The sequence below is a fragment of the Suricata suricatta genome, chromosome 16 (genome assembly GCF_006229205.1).
Source record: "Suricata suricatta isolate VVHF042 chromosome 16, meerkat_22Aug2017_6uvM2_HiC, whole genome shotgun sequence".
NCBI lineage: Eukaryota > Metazoa > Chordata > Mammalia > Carnivora > Herpestidae > Suricata > Suricata suricatta.
In genome coordinates, this window is record NC_043715.1 from 42,222,180 (window position 1) to 42,235,717 (window position 13,538).

The 13,538-nt window shown below is 54.4% G+C and overlaps 2 protein-coding genes and 1 long non-coding RNA gene across 4 annotated transcripts in view; 2 read left to right on the forward strand and 1 right to left on the reverse strand.

The window, feature by feature from the left end:
* Positions 1–768, reverse strand: part of LOC115280864 — a 23,470-nt gene extending 22,702 nt beyond the window's left edge. For both annotated transcript variants that reach the window (XR_003903969.1, XR_003903961.1), the window contains exon 1: positions 583–768. This is a non-coding gene — a long non-coding RNA (uncharacterized LOC115280864). The remainder of the gene's footprint in view (positions 1–582) is intronic.
* Positions 769–3,424: 2,656 nt separating this feature from the next.
* On the forward strand, positions 3,425–7,584 carry FFAR1 (free fatty acid receptor 1). The gene is made up of 2 exons (XM_029925977.1): positions 3,425–4,067; positions 4,472–7,584. Exon 2 carries the CDS (start codon positions 4,780–4,782, stop codon positions 5,680–5,682), a length of 903 nt encoding a protein of 300 aa, XP_029781837.1. The 5' UTR covers positions 3,425–4,067; positions 4,472–4,779; the 3' UTR covers positions 5,683–7,584.
* A 1,388-nt stretch (positions 7,585–8,972) lies between these two features.
* On the forward strand, positions 8,973–10,675 carry LOC115280834 (free fatty acid receptor 3-like). The gene is made up of 2 exons (XM_029925976.1): positions 8,973–9,097; positions 9,340–10,675. The coding sequence occupies exon 2, from the start codon at positions 9,351–9,353 to the stop codon at positions 10,314–10,316; it is 966 nt and encodes a 321-aa protein (XP_029781836.1). The 5' UTR covers positions 8,973–9,097; positions 9,340–9,350; the 3' UTR covers positions 10,317–10,675.
* Positions 10,676–13,538: the final 2,863 nt, after the last annotated feature.

Here is a 13,538-nt window from a genome sequence, read left to right on the forward strand (position 1 = left end):
CCCCCCCCCGCCATCCAGTCTCAGACCCCGTCCCCAGCTGGCCGTGTTCCTGCCGGGATCAGCTTGTTACTATACTTCTTTCTTTCCCTCTCCATCCCTTTGGCCCCCTTACCCATGCTCTGAAAGCACCCCTCCCCCCAATCCTGTGCCTGATTTCTGCCTCTAGGGCAAAGCGCAGGGAAGGAGGGACGGAGACGAGGGAGAAGGAGGGGCTGGCCGCACTCTTTCTCCTCCACGTGTCAGCGAGGAGGATTATGCTGCTGAGCCCTGCCGCTCAGGGGGCTTGTGGTCTGAGTCACACTCTGGTGTGGACAGACGTGTAACGAACAGAGCTGCACAATAAAAACAGCTCAGATACCACTTCAAAGAACCCGTGAACTGCTTCCAGCCCGTGGAGTCAGGCCGAGGACAGGGAGATGAAGAGGGCATCACAGGGCTTGGGAAGAAGGCAAAGGAGTCACGGTGACCTCAGGATCAAGTCAGCGGACTGGGGGGACTGGGGGGTCTGCTGTCTTCTTGCGAACGGTACACTGGCCCCCCAGGCAGACAAATGTGAGTCTGAATCTTGACTCTTCTACTTACCCAGCTGAGTGATCTTGGGCAAGTTCACCAAGTTTATCTGAGCCTCGGTTTCTTCATCTGTAAAATGGAGGTGCCGCTACCTACCGTGCAGGTGGCTCAAGAGAGGAAGTGAAAGGGGTGCCTGGGTGGCTCAGTCGGTTAAGCGTCCAACTTTGGCTCAGGTCATGATCTCTCAGTTTGTGGGTTCAAGCCCCACTTTGGGCTCTGTGCTCACAGACAGGAGCCTGGAGCCTGCTTCCGATTCTGTGTCACCCTCCATCTGCCCCTCCCCCAGTCACGCTGTTTCTCTCTCTCTCTCAAAAATAAACAATCTTAAAAAAAGAGAGAGAGAGGAAGTGAGGTAAAATCATTCATACGCTGGAGCACATTATAAGAAACCTAAAACAATAGCCAAAAGTCCCTAAAAACCAACTTCCTATCTTGTTTGCATCTCTTGAAGAATGTAAGAAGGGGAGTCAATTCGTCACCCACAGCTGTTCTCAAAAGTGGCCCTGCCAAGTTTGGTCAGCAGACACAGTTGCCCAAGAACTTCTCGAAGGCCAGTAGCCTTGAGAAACCCCATGGCTAGTCTTTTGCCTACCGTCACTGCCGCCAGTTCCCTATTATGTTCGCTGATTCTGACTTTCCCAGTTAGGTCCTCCAGCTTCCCCCCACTTCTCAGTTCTGACCTTGCTCCAACTATTCGTAGAAGCAGACACAGACGGCTAATCAGTCAGCAAGAGGATGCAAACTCCTGGCCTGTGCTGGCTGCTCCAAAAGTTCCACCTCCTTCCCTGCCTTCCCATCCACTCAATAACAGAATGTTCTCTGAGAAGATGGGTTTTTTTTAATGTTTATTTATTTTGAGAGAGAGAGGCATTTTTAACTGTGAGTGGGGGAGGGGCAGAGAGAGAGAGAGTGAGAGAGAGAATCCCAAGCAAGATCTACCTTGAGACCTTGAGATCATGACCGGAGGCGAAATCAAGAGTCAGACGCTTAACTGACTGAGCCACCCAGGCACCGCTGAGAAAGATGATTTCTGGTCATCCTTGGAATGACGGCACAATGGGGCACCAACGTCCCCATTGACTGACTTTGTCCTCAATGTGATTTCATGTGAGCACCATTAGCATTTCTGGAGGAAGGAGAGACTGTAAGGACTATGTAAGTGAGAGGGTAAGCGTTTGGGCTTTCTATATCAAGAATGAGGTCTAGTATCATTTGTCATTCAACCATTCAACCATTTATTCAGCAAACATTTACTGAGCACCCGTCCATGCATCCAGCACAGACCAGCTGTTGGGGTACAAAAAAGATATGGCATCACCCTCATCTTGGGGACCTCCAGTCTACGGTGTCTGAAAGGTTTTAGGGCAGGGTCCCCTCAAAGGACTGAGGTGGCTCTGAGCCTGAGGAGGGCCGGTACAGGCTCCCTGGCAACCAGCGAGTGTCTTTCCATCCTGTCCCAGCCCTGCTGCTGACAGAAACCTACTTCATGGTCAACCGCCTGAGAGATGTGGCTGTCACCAGGCAGTGCTGTGGTGCGCGCGGCAGGTGGTCAGGAAGCTCTGAGGCCGGGACTCCGGAATCCAGGCCTCTCCCCAGTCCCAGACCTCACTCGGTCAGTTACTGAGCCCCTACTCTGTATGTGACCCGCAGCGGACAAAGCAGACAGGAGTCTTTGCCCTCGCTGACTGACATGCTAGCCGAGAGGCTAGTGAATCTGATGTCGCAGGTCATGAGTGCTAGGAATTACCACGAGATGAAGACACCGAGTCTGGGGCAGCGGAGGGGCCCGTGGGCAGAGGGTCCAAGGAAAGCCCTCCGAGGAGGCGACACGGGGCAGAGACCTATGCCGCCAGGTGGGCAGGGCTGAAGCAGAAATCTTGAAGCTCCCAGGTCTCTCTTCATGCCCTGCCTTCCTCCTCTCCAAAGGCTTGTCACGGGAGGGGAAATGGCCCTCCTTCTGATTTTCCTTGGTTCTGTCAGCTTCCCAAAGACAAAATACTAAACAACAGGTGGCAAGCTCTTCTCCATCCCGAGGGAGGTGCTGGACCACATTTGTAAGATGCGGACGGGAGGCCTTACTGACTGAAGTATGAAAAGGGGATTCGATCATTTCTCTGGAGGCGACCGCTGATGGGCGGAGAGCCCCATGCTGCCCTGCCTGCAGCCCGTGGAGAAGCACTTCCAGGAACCCACTGGAGAAGCTTGCTCGGGGTGACCTGGAACTAGGGAGGACATGATAGCCTGATGACCAACACACGCCCCCCAAAACACTGAGGTCCAGAGACAGGCTGTGTCGTCAGTTTTGAGGCAGAGACAGACAGCTAGAGAGACAGAGGCATAGTCAGAGACAGAGAGATAGAATTACAGACACAGTGTGGGACTGTTTTAAATCTCATTTAGGAAGTCTTCCTAGAAGAGCAAGGTGACCCCAACAGAGAAAGAGGCTGAATTCTCAGAGGCTGAGAAGAAAGCCACTCAGCCAGGGGGAGGCTCACGCCATCCATGCCTTACTGAGTACTGCGCCTTGTCTCTCCCAGTGCCCCAGGGAGAGGCAGTGTGGGGACCGCAGCTCAGCACTTCAGTGCCACGGAATGACACTCAGCCCTTGTCTTTCCTCCCTGCTCCTGCCAACACTAGAAGGAAGGGTCAGAAACTACCAACATGGGGCACCTGAGTGGCTTAGTCAATTAGGCCTCCAACTTCAGCTCAAGTCATGATCTCACATTTGTGGGTTTGAGCCCCGAGGCAGGTTCAGTGCTGACAGCTCAGAGCCTGGAGCCTGCTTCTGATTCTGTGTCTCCCTCTCTCTGTCCCTCCCCCTCTCATGTTCGGTCTCTCTCTGTATCAAAATAAATAAAACATTAAAAAAATTTTTTTTAAAAAAGGAAGAAACTACTATCATCAAGCCAGAAGGGTAAGGAGAGGAAAAATAGGGAAGCCCTCTTGTCCCAAAACGGGCCCACAGCCCTGGACCTCCTGTGTGGGTCCAGGGAGGGTAGAGGAGGTACCTTGAAATGATGCCTTCATTTTCCCACATATCGCTCACCAAACGGACATGTGTGGGCCACCAAAGTTTGTTATCTGTGAGTGGGCCCAAACGGCCAGGGCCTGCCCATAGGCTCGCCCAGGAGGAGAGAAGACAGCGCCCAGCGCGGGTGTGAACAGGCTGGGCTGTGGTGGGATCAAGCCGTGGTCTGGTCGTACCTTAACAACCCTGCGCCTTTAAGGGACGAGCTACACAGTCCTCACGCCACCTAGAAAAAGCCCTCATTGCTGTCCCCTTCCGGTGTCTGCATCAGCTGTTTGGACCCTCACCTCCTGGCTTCTCCCGCTTGAGATGCCCCATTAGCTGCTCAGCCAGGCTGCCAGTGCCTCAGGCTAATGGCCCTGCCACCCCGCCCTCCTCTCCCTTCTGGCTCACTGCCCATCCTGGACGCCCTCCCTCAGGCCATCGAGGGGGACTCCTGAGCCTCAGAGACACCTGGCAGCGCCAACAGGTGAGTCCCTCTTTCTGTGGCTCCACTCCCTATGGCGATTATGCCCCAGACCCCCAATTTACCTGCTTAGGATGCTCCCTGAGGTTGGCTAAGGTCATTCTCCATGGCACTGATGGGCCCCGACTTACCCTTGGCTCTGCCCTGGTGCCCCTCCTTGCCTGCCCTTTACCACAGCCGCCACCTTACCTGAATCCTGACATCCCCCTCCACTGTGTGCCGGGCAGGCTCTCCATGGCCCTGGGGTGGGGGTGGGGGGTGGCTGCTTCTCTTCCCAGGGAATTGGGAGGGGAGCGGACTCAGGAGACTTCGTCCTAAGAAACACACACACACACACACACACACACACACACACACACACAGTGGGACCCAACTCTGATCTAATTCTCTACCCTTTCTCTCCCCAGTCTCAGAAATCAGGAGGCCTTCCCTCTCACGGGACCTGCATGCTTCTGTTGTGTTTTAAGAGAGGATACAGTGGGAAGAAAGCAGAGGACTGAGGGCTAGCGGTCCCCGCTTCTCACTCAGGCTCGCCCGCTAGCTGGAGCCGCCTCCCTCTGTGGGCCTCCCTCACTGAGACAGTTGATATCTCACAGGACGGCTTCTAATACCCTGAGCAGTGTGTGATCCCAGGAGCCCCCGGTCCTCTGCACCGGCCTAGCCGAAGGTGGGGAGCGAGCAGAGGCCAGGAGCGTTGGAGGCCAGCCCCAGCCCCATGGACCTGCCCCCGCAGCTCTCCTTCGCCCTCTACGTGGCTGCCTTTGCACTGGGCTTCCCACTCAACGCCCTGGCCATTGGGGGCGCTGTGTCCCATGCCCGGCTCCGCCTCACCCCCAGCCTTGTCTATGCCCTGCACCTGGGCTGCTCTGACCTCCTGCTGGCAGCCTCTCTGCCCCTGAAGGCGGTGGAGGCCCTGGCCTTGGGCGCCTGGCCTCTGCCAGCCCCGCTCTGTCCGGCCTTTGCCCTGGCCCACTTTGCTCCGCTCTATGCTGGCGGGGGCTTCCTGGCTGCCCTGAGTGTCGGCCGCTACCTGGGGGCTGCCTTCCCCTTGGGCTACCAAGCTGCCCGGAGGCCGCGTTACTCCTGGGGTGTGTGTGCGGCCATATGGGCCCTCGTCCTCTGTCACCTGGGGCTGGTCTTTGGGTTGGAGGCTCCAGGAGGCTGGATGGACAATACCAACAACTCTCTGGGCATCAACACGCCAGTCAACGGCTCTCCAGTCTGCCTGGAGGCCTGGGACCCGGCCTCAGCGGGCCCTGCTCGCCTCAGCCTTTCTCTCCTGCTCTTCTTCCTCCCCCTCACCATTACAGCCTTCTGCTACGTGGGCTGCCTCCGGGCACTGGCCCGGTCAGGCTTGAGCCACAGACGGAAGCTAAGGGCAGCCTGGGTGGCCGGCGGGGCTCTGCTCACACTGCTGCTCTGCTTAGGACCTTACAATGCCTCCAATGTGGCTGCCTTCCTGCACCCCGACATGGGGGGCTGCTGGCGGAAACTGGGGCTCATCACAGGGGCTTGGAGCGTGGTGCTCAACCCATTGGTGACCGGCTACTTGGGAGGGGGTACTGGCCGGGTGACAAGTGTGGCAAGAACAAAAGGAGGGACATCCCAGAAGCAGTAGCCACTGCTGGAGAGAAGGGGCATGGAGCAGAGGAGGCTGGCTGCTTCCCTGGGTGCCTGACGGAGACTGCCCTGAAGGAACTGCAGGGCGGCCTTGCCCGGGCACACCCTGGGAGCCCCTCATGGAAAGAACTGAGCCTGGCCAAAGACCGCACCCCCGTCGGAGGGAAGAATGGAGGTTGGGGGCTAGGTCACGGGAGGAAGGTAAGCTCGCCTCCTCATGCATCAGCATGACCCCCACCTCTGCCCATCCTTCCTCTCCTTGCACCCCATCTGCCAGTGCTATAGAGGTCCTCTTCCAGTGTGGAGGAAATGCCACACTGATGATATGCTCGGGGGGACGCAACTCCCAAAACATTTCCTAGGAAAGAACATTTTAATTTCTGAATAAGAGAAGAGGCAGGAGGCAAGATACTGACCCTGCTATACCATTTGGAATTCACAAGAGGGCAGCATTGGAACTGTGGACAGTAAGTCGGTAGGAAAAGACGCTTCAGCAGGGAGAGAAAATACTAGCTACTCCAGAAAGAGTCCCTAACAAACACAGAGTCTCTAATATGGGACAGTCACCATGCCAAGTGCTCTGTAAGTGTTGTCCCATCTCACACTCACACAATCATTTGATTTGGCCATGCAGCTGCTGTACAGATGGGCAGGCTGTTCACTGAACAAGAGTGCCAGGCAGACAGGCAAACAGTGACAAAATTCTAGCCTGTGCTGTGCTCACCAATCCATGTGCCTGGCATGGGGCTACTTCCACCCAGAGGAAGGAGCATGTTATTCTAATTTGAACAAAGATACCACTCACTCCTCATTTATGCGTCTTGGTGGAGGGCACTGCCGCCTGGAGTGGGGTGCCTTTTCCTAATTTGTACAAAGTCACTACTTATGTTAGTGATGGCCCTGGAACCAAGTATTATTATCATCTTCATTTTGTAGGATTAGGAAATTTTCCTGAGGCTCTAGAGTAAGGAAGGGTGGACGCGTGATGCGATCCTTCAAGGCAGGACCCCAGGGATCAAGGGACACATGAAAAAACTTGAGGTATCAGTGTTAACGCCTGTCCTTGTGGGAATGGCACGTGGTGGCACCCTGAAGGAGAGGAGCGTGGCCACGGAAGACAATCGTCTGGCACCTGTTCTCAGGTGAGATGAGAGGAAGCAGACTTGTTCCTCTAAAGACGACCAGGCCACAAACATACAGGAGCACAAAGCAGGTAGCTACATGCCTGGCGCACACCAACTGGGTTATACAAGCTGCCTCTTTCCGTGCTTCTGTGTCTATCAGGGCCAGGAATGTTCTTTGCCCGTCTACCCCCAGCACCTTAGGAGCGAGCTTGGCACATAGTAGCAGGCTCTCAGGAAATGTTTGCTGGACGAACGAATGAATGAATGCTCACAACCGCCTTCCAAAGAAAATTTCATAATCTGTTTTAGCTGAAAACAGACCAGAGAACTTACATAACTTGCCTGAGACTCCCCAGAAGCAAGACACAAGTTTATTCCCTGCACAGCGGTGACAGCAGAGACTTTCAGTAAAAGCCCGAACGGCCTCACTGCTCCTCCCATAAAGCCACCAACGCTCTCTCCCCCCACCACTCTGGAGCTCCTGCTGGGGCCGGGCCACTTGTTCTGGGGAATTGCGCCTCCTCCATGTAGTGGTGGAGTTTACTTCCTTCCCAGGGTCCACGCCGCCCCACACGATCCGCCCCCAGCACCCTCGTGACCTGCACCCCTCAGTCCTAAACCTTCTAGAGGTTCCCCCAGCAGATTAGCCTGTGCACCTGCCTTTCTGTGTGCCCGAAATGCCTCCCCAGTGGTTCTCTGCCTCTGTGTTGCTGAGTCTGTTCTACCCCCCACCACTAGGGGGTAGTGAGGTCTACCCCTAGGCTCCCTACCACCAGACCCACCACAGCAAAATCTTTGTTTTGCTCACCATTTTTAACGTGTTTGAGATAAAATTTACATGTCATAAAATTCACCCATTTTAAGTGTACAGGCTAATGGTTTTTAGTACACTAAGGTGTGCAACTCACTGTAATCCAGGTGTGATCGTTGTCATTACCCCAGTAAGACCCCCTCCTGCTCACTTACGGTTGATTCCATTTCCCCCTATGTCCCCAGACAACCAGTAATCTCCTTTCTATCTCTATAAAGTCGCCTATCCAGTTCATATAATTGGAAACATACAATATACGGTCTTTTAGGTCTGGCTTGTTTCCCTTGGCATAATGTTTTTGAGGTTCATCCATGTTCCGGTATCCATATTCTGGGCATTTCATTCCTTCTTATTACCAAAGAGTATTCCATTGTGTGGATCTGCGACATGGTTGATCCGTCCACCAGCTGACGGACCACCAAGGGATGCTTCTACTTGGGGGCCGTTACGAGTAATGCTATTATGAACATTGCTTACGTAGATGCCTATTAGTAGAAACTGCTTCCCAAAGGCACTCTACCATTTTATATTTTTGCCAGCAAACGTATGAGGAGGATTCTCATTCCTCCACATCCTCCCCACCACCTTGTATTATCTAATTTTTTGCTTATAGCCATTTCAGTGGGTATAGAATGCTATCTTATATTTGAATGAATACATAAAGAAATAGTCTCTGAAGCTGGACAGAACTTGAGTGTGAACCCTGCTGGTGATGCTTAACAAGGTTGTATCGCCTGTAGGGAGTCACTTGCCCACCGTGAGGCACAAGAGCAGGATGGCGATGCTCTCAGAAGACGCGTGTCTGCCACAGGTTATGGGCCCCCTAAATCATCATTATCATTATTAGTGTTATTGTTATTCCCATCACCCTGGAGACAAGCCCACACCAAGGACTGGGATGATGGCAGCCAACATCTGTTAGGACTTACATGCTAGCTTCCCTTCTCAGCACTTGACAGGTAGTAGTGACACTTGAATCTAACAAAACCCTATGAGGCTGGTACTATGATTACCCTGCTTTGCAGATGGGAGAGCAGAGTTCAGGTCACTTGCCCCAAACCACAGAGTTAGTGACGGAGCCGGCATCGCACCCAGGCCTCTGGCCCCAGAGCCCAGGCTCTCCATCCCTGCGACGTGCTTCCTGCCCTTACAAGGCAATTGGATGACTGCCACTCCAGAGAAGCAGATAAAATTCAAGCAGAGGCTCAGGGAGGGGAAGACAAGGTCGGCTCAGGGCTGGCTAGAGCGTCCCCTCTGAGGCGGCTGGAGAGCGAGACGCACAGTCGTGGAATTTGCTCCTCATTTTGCATACTGGCATGGGCTGGTAATGGAGCGAAAGGCATCTTTTGTGTAATTGCTCAACGGCAAATGATGTCATTCATCTTTATCAGTTCTGCCAGATAAATAGTTAACTATACTCGTTCTAGAGGAGTCGCCGGGGTACTGAGAGAAGAGCAGTTGGGTCCTCACATTAGCAGGTGAGCACGGGGCTCTGGGGGGCTCTGAGGGGGGGGTCGCAGTGCTTGCTTTCCTGGGGGAAGGGACAGGCGACAGGGCATGACCAGGAAGACAGGCAGGCTGACCCTGCTGCAGAAAGCATCAGGGGAGAATGAGGGAGTCGGGGCGGTGACAGTGTTTCCTGCCGGCGGTCGAGATACTGCTGGCATGGGACACGAAGGTCCCCACCCAGACTGCCACCTCCGTCTGTCTCTTTCTCCAGTGGCAATCACCATGGACACCAGTCCGGACCGGTCCTTCCCCCGCGGCAATCACTGGCTCTCCTTCTCCGTGTACCTCTTCACCTTCCTTGTGGGGCTTCCCCTCAACCTGGCAGCCCTGGTGACCTTCCTAGGCAGGCTGCGGCGCCGGCCGGTGGCCGTGGACGTGCTCTTGCTCAACCTGACCATCTCGGACCTGCTCCTGCTGATCTTCCTGCCCTTCCGCATGGTGGAGGCGGCCAGCGGCATGCGCTGGCCCCTGCCCTTCATCTTCTGCCCCCTCTCTGGATCCCTCTTCTTCACAACCCTTTATCTCACTTCCCTCTTCCTGGCAGCTGTAAGCGTCGAGCGCTCCTTGAGCGTGGCCTACCCGCTGTGGTACAAGGCCCGGCCCAGGCCCGGCCAGGCCGGCCTGGTCAGCGGGGCCTGCTGGCTCCTGGCTATCGCCCACTGCAGCATAGTCTTCGTGATAGAATTCTCCAAGAAGGCCACCGACAACAACGGCACCTGCTACCAGGAATTCCAGAAAGACCAGCTGGCTATTCTCCTGCCTGTCCGGCTGGAGATGGCTGTGGTCCTTTTTCTGGTGCCCCTGATCGTCACCATCTACTGCTACAGCTACCTGGTCTGGGTGCTCAGCAAAGGCACCAACCACCGGCGGCGGAGGAGGGTGGTGGGGCTTGTGGCAGCCACGTTGCTCAACTTCCTCGTCTGCTTTGGGCCCTACAACGTGTCCCACATCGTGGGCTACATCCGGGGGGAAAGCCCATCATGGAGAAATTACGTGCTGCTCCTCAGCACCTTGAACTCTTGCGTCGACCCGCTCGTCTACTACTTTTCATCCTCTGGGTTTCAGGCTGACTTTCAGGGGCTGCTGAGGAGGCTGATGGGGGCCTGGAGCCCTTGGAGGCAAGAGGACAGTGTGAAACTGAAGGAGAAGAATGAGGAGCGGGGCAGCCGGGAGAGCTGTCCGATGTAGAGGACGGGACGGAGACTCCTGGAGCGCTGTGGAACCCGCTGTCCAGAGGCCTGGTGGGGAGGGCTCTCACGTCGGGCAGGACTGGGGTGCAGGGGGCTCGGGACTGACATGACCGAGCACAAGGATGGGTTCACCCAAGCCCGGTTCTCAATCTCACCCAACTGCCCTTGCTTCCCATCCCCCACCCCCACTCCTCCCTCTGAATTCAGCCCTGGGAAATAGGAGGAGGGCAGGCACCAGAGAAACTGAGCTCCGGGCCAGCTCCTGGGCTTTCTTTAAGGTAAGGGAGGAGTTGGGGCGCTGGGTGGCTCAGTCAGTTGAGCATCCGACTTCGGCTCAGGTCATGATCTCACAGTCTGTGGGTTTGAGCCCCACATCAGGCTCTGTGCTGTCAGCTCAGAGCCTGGAGCCTACTTTGGATTCTGTCTCCCTTTCTCTCTGCTCCTCCCTTCATGCTCTGTCTCTCTGTCTCTCAAAAATGAATAAAAGTTTAAAAAATTTAAAAAAAAGGTAAGGGAGGAGTTGACAGCAGTGAGGAGGGCCTGAGAGAGCAGCCAGCCAGTAGAAGAGGCCACCTTCAAAGTTGCTCCTACACGGCAGGTTGAGAGTGGGGACACAGGACCCCAGGCTGGAGGGTGCATCCTGCTCTCATGTGGACTTTTCCAGAAAGTTTCCATTGTTCAGTAAATTCAGACTTCTAGAGACGTGCATGACAAATGATGGTAGAAAAATTACCAATAAATTTAGTAGCAAACAAAAGAGAATGGTCTTTCCTTATTTCTGTTTTCTTTTTTTTCTTATGATGTATCTGCATCAGGTGGGATTGGTGGGTGGAAGGATAAAGCACCTGGACTCCGGAGGCAAAGGGCTGGGTGACAGGATGCCTAGATGTCGGGAGAGGGTCTGGGTTGGGGAGGGGAAGGACTTGGCCTTACTCTCAAGAACCCCATGGCAGGCACTGTTACTTAATAAGTGAGAATAACTCACTTTACAGATGAGGGGACGGACCTAGGAGGTGAAGCCTCCTATCTCAGACCCTACAGCCAGCAAGTGACTGAGGCAGGACTGGAGGCTGGAAGTAGCAGACCCGAGGCCCGAGCCTCTCACCCCCTCTGCTCCTCTGGCTCCAGCTGCGTATCATCTTTATCATCTGCAGGGACCCGAGCTAGCCTGGCTTCCAGAACTCTCGAGCCAGTCTGGCCGGGACAAATGTAAACAAGCCGTGAGGAAAACTGGAACTACATGCAAAGCAGCTCAGCTCCCTGCGTTGCTAAGTCCTCTTTCCTTATTCTTTATTAGAAATCCACTTGAAAAAATAAATTAGTCAGCACAGTTGATACACACAGTATACGCAGATGTATACTTGTAGCTATTTTTAGCGAGATGTGACCATTTAGGAGGTTTGCCTTTCTCCCTGTGGGGTGGTGCACGAGAAAGAGTCAGTCCGAGCCCCCTCGCCCAGCAAGGGAACCAAAGAGACGAGGATGTGTTTGCACTCACTTGGCCTTAGTTCAAAAATAGTTGTCGTGCACTCACCGTGTGCAGGTGACTGAGCTGAGAACAGCAAAGACTTTTAATACTGGTGCCTTTAGCGTCTGCTTTCTTGCTGGGGGTAAGGTGACTGGAAAATGAGGGCTGGCTGGGGGTGGGAAACTGGGTTTCAGGTGGAAGGAGAGAGCCATCATCTCGGTGCAGAGATGAAGGCCTGACCTGTGTCTCTGACCTGTGACTCATCTTCTATCTCAAGGCACTCAGTCCCTGGTGGCAAACTTCTTACCAACTCTACATGGTTCAGAAAGGGAACAAGGGTGACATGGACCCAACGAGGACAAAAAGGAGTTGGAAACCCCACTTTCTAGAGAGAGCCATGAAGAGCAGGGGCCTGACCCTTCACCCCGGGTTATCACGAAGAATAAGAGGCAGCCTAGAAGACCTGGCTACTTCCCACCATCACCCGGCACTACCCACTCCCCAGTCTGTATACGCAAAAGGCTACGGGGTAGGGAGAGTGGAAAGTCGTCAGACGCTGGGGCCATCTTCTGGGCAGTGGTAGTGTTTTCCAGATTTCGGGAAGCCAAGGGAAAGCGCTGCTCAGGGAAGAATGGAAGGTGTATCCTGTGCCCATCGAAAACAGAGAAACGAGACTGGCAGACAGGCGGCACGTGAGCACCTGCGTGAGTGAGGAACAGCGTGCCATCTCGCCAGTTGGCAGAGCCAACTCAAGGGGGAGCTGGAAATTCTGGGGGTGCTGGGAGAGGTCAAGCCAGCTTGGATCCCCCAAGACAGTGGCCAGAAGAACGCTGCAAAAGGGAGCCAGTAACTGGGCACCTGACTCACAGTGGACACCGAAAGCTACTCGATATTTAGCTACAGCACTGTCTCTCAAACCTCTCTGTGTCTTTGTCCTCTCAAGGAGCCCTTCTGGACATGTTTTCCTGCTCAGCACCTTCGTCTTCCCTGCCCGTGAACCTTTAATACAACAGACACACTATACACCTGCTCGTGTGTACAGCCCTCTGGAAGGCCACTAACCATTGCTTCCTTGGAACTAATCTTGGCCTCTCCGACGGGCAGCGCTGGCCCTGCTGGGAGCCCATGAGCTGGAGAAGCCGTCGCACGGAGTGATAGAGCCTGCCTCACGCAACTGTAGCCCCGCGAGGTGAAACTTATCATCCTTCCAGATGAAAGGACACCCCGTCCCAGCGGGGGCATGGGCGTCTCACAAGAGAAGAGGCAGGGCTAGTGCAGGACTGGGGGAAGGGGAATGCTTAGGTAACATTTCAGTGAAGCAGAGCTGGCCAGGCTCTGAGCTAAGCAGGCCTTTATGCAAAGAGGTCAATTTCAGGCCTGGGCTGAGAAGCGGACTCGGGGTCCTGTTCCTTTGGAAAATATGAAGAAACGATAAAGGTAGGATTTTTGTCTGAAAACCCTTTGTCTGAGGCTCTGGCGGTTGAACAGCTGGGCTGCTCAGACCCGCCTAGAGGCACAGGATGTTCCACTCTTACTGACAGGATTTCAAACAGCCAAGTTTCTGGCAGCCTGTGATTTTAAAGAACCAGGTTTCTCAGCAATAGAACTTGGCTTGTTAACAAAACAAGTTTTAGGGGCACCTGGTGGCTCCGTTGGTTACGTGTCTGACTCTTGATTTCAGCTCAGGTCATGATCTTATTGTTTGTGAGTTCGGGCCCTGCACTGGGCTCTGTGCTGACAGTGTGGAGCCTG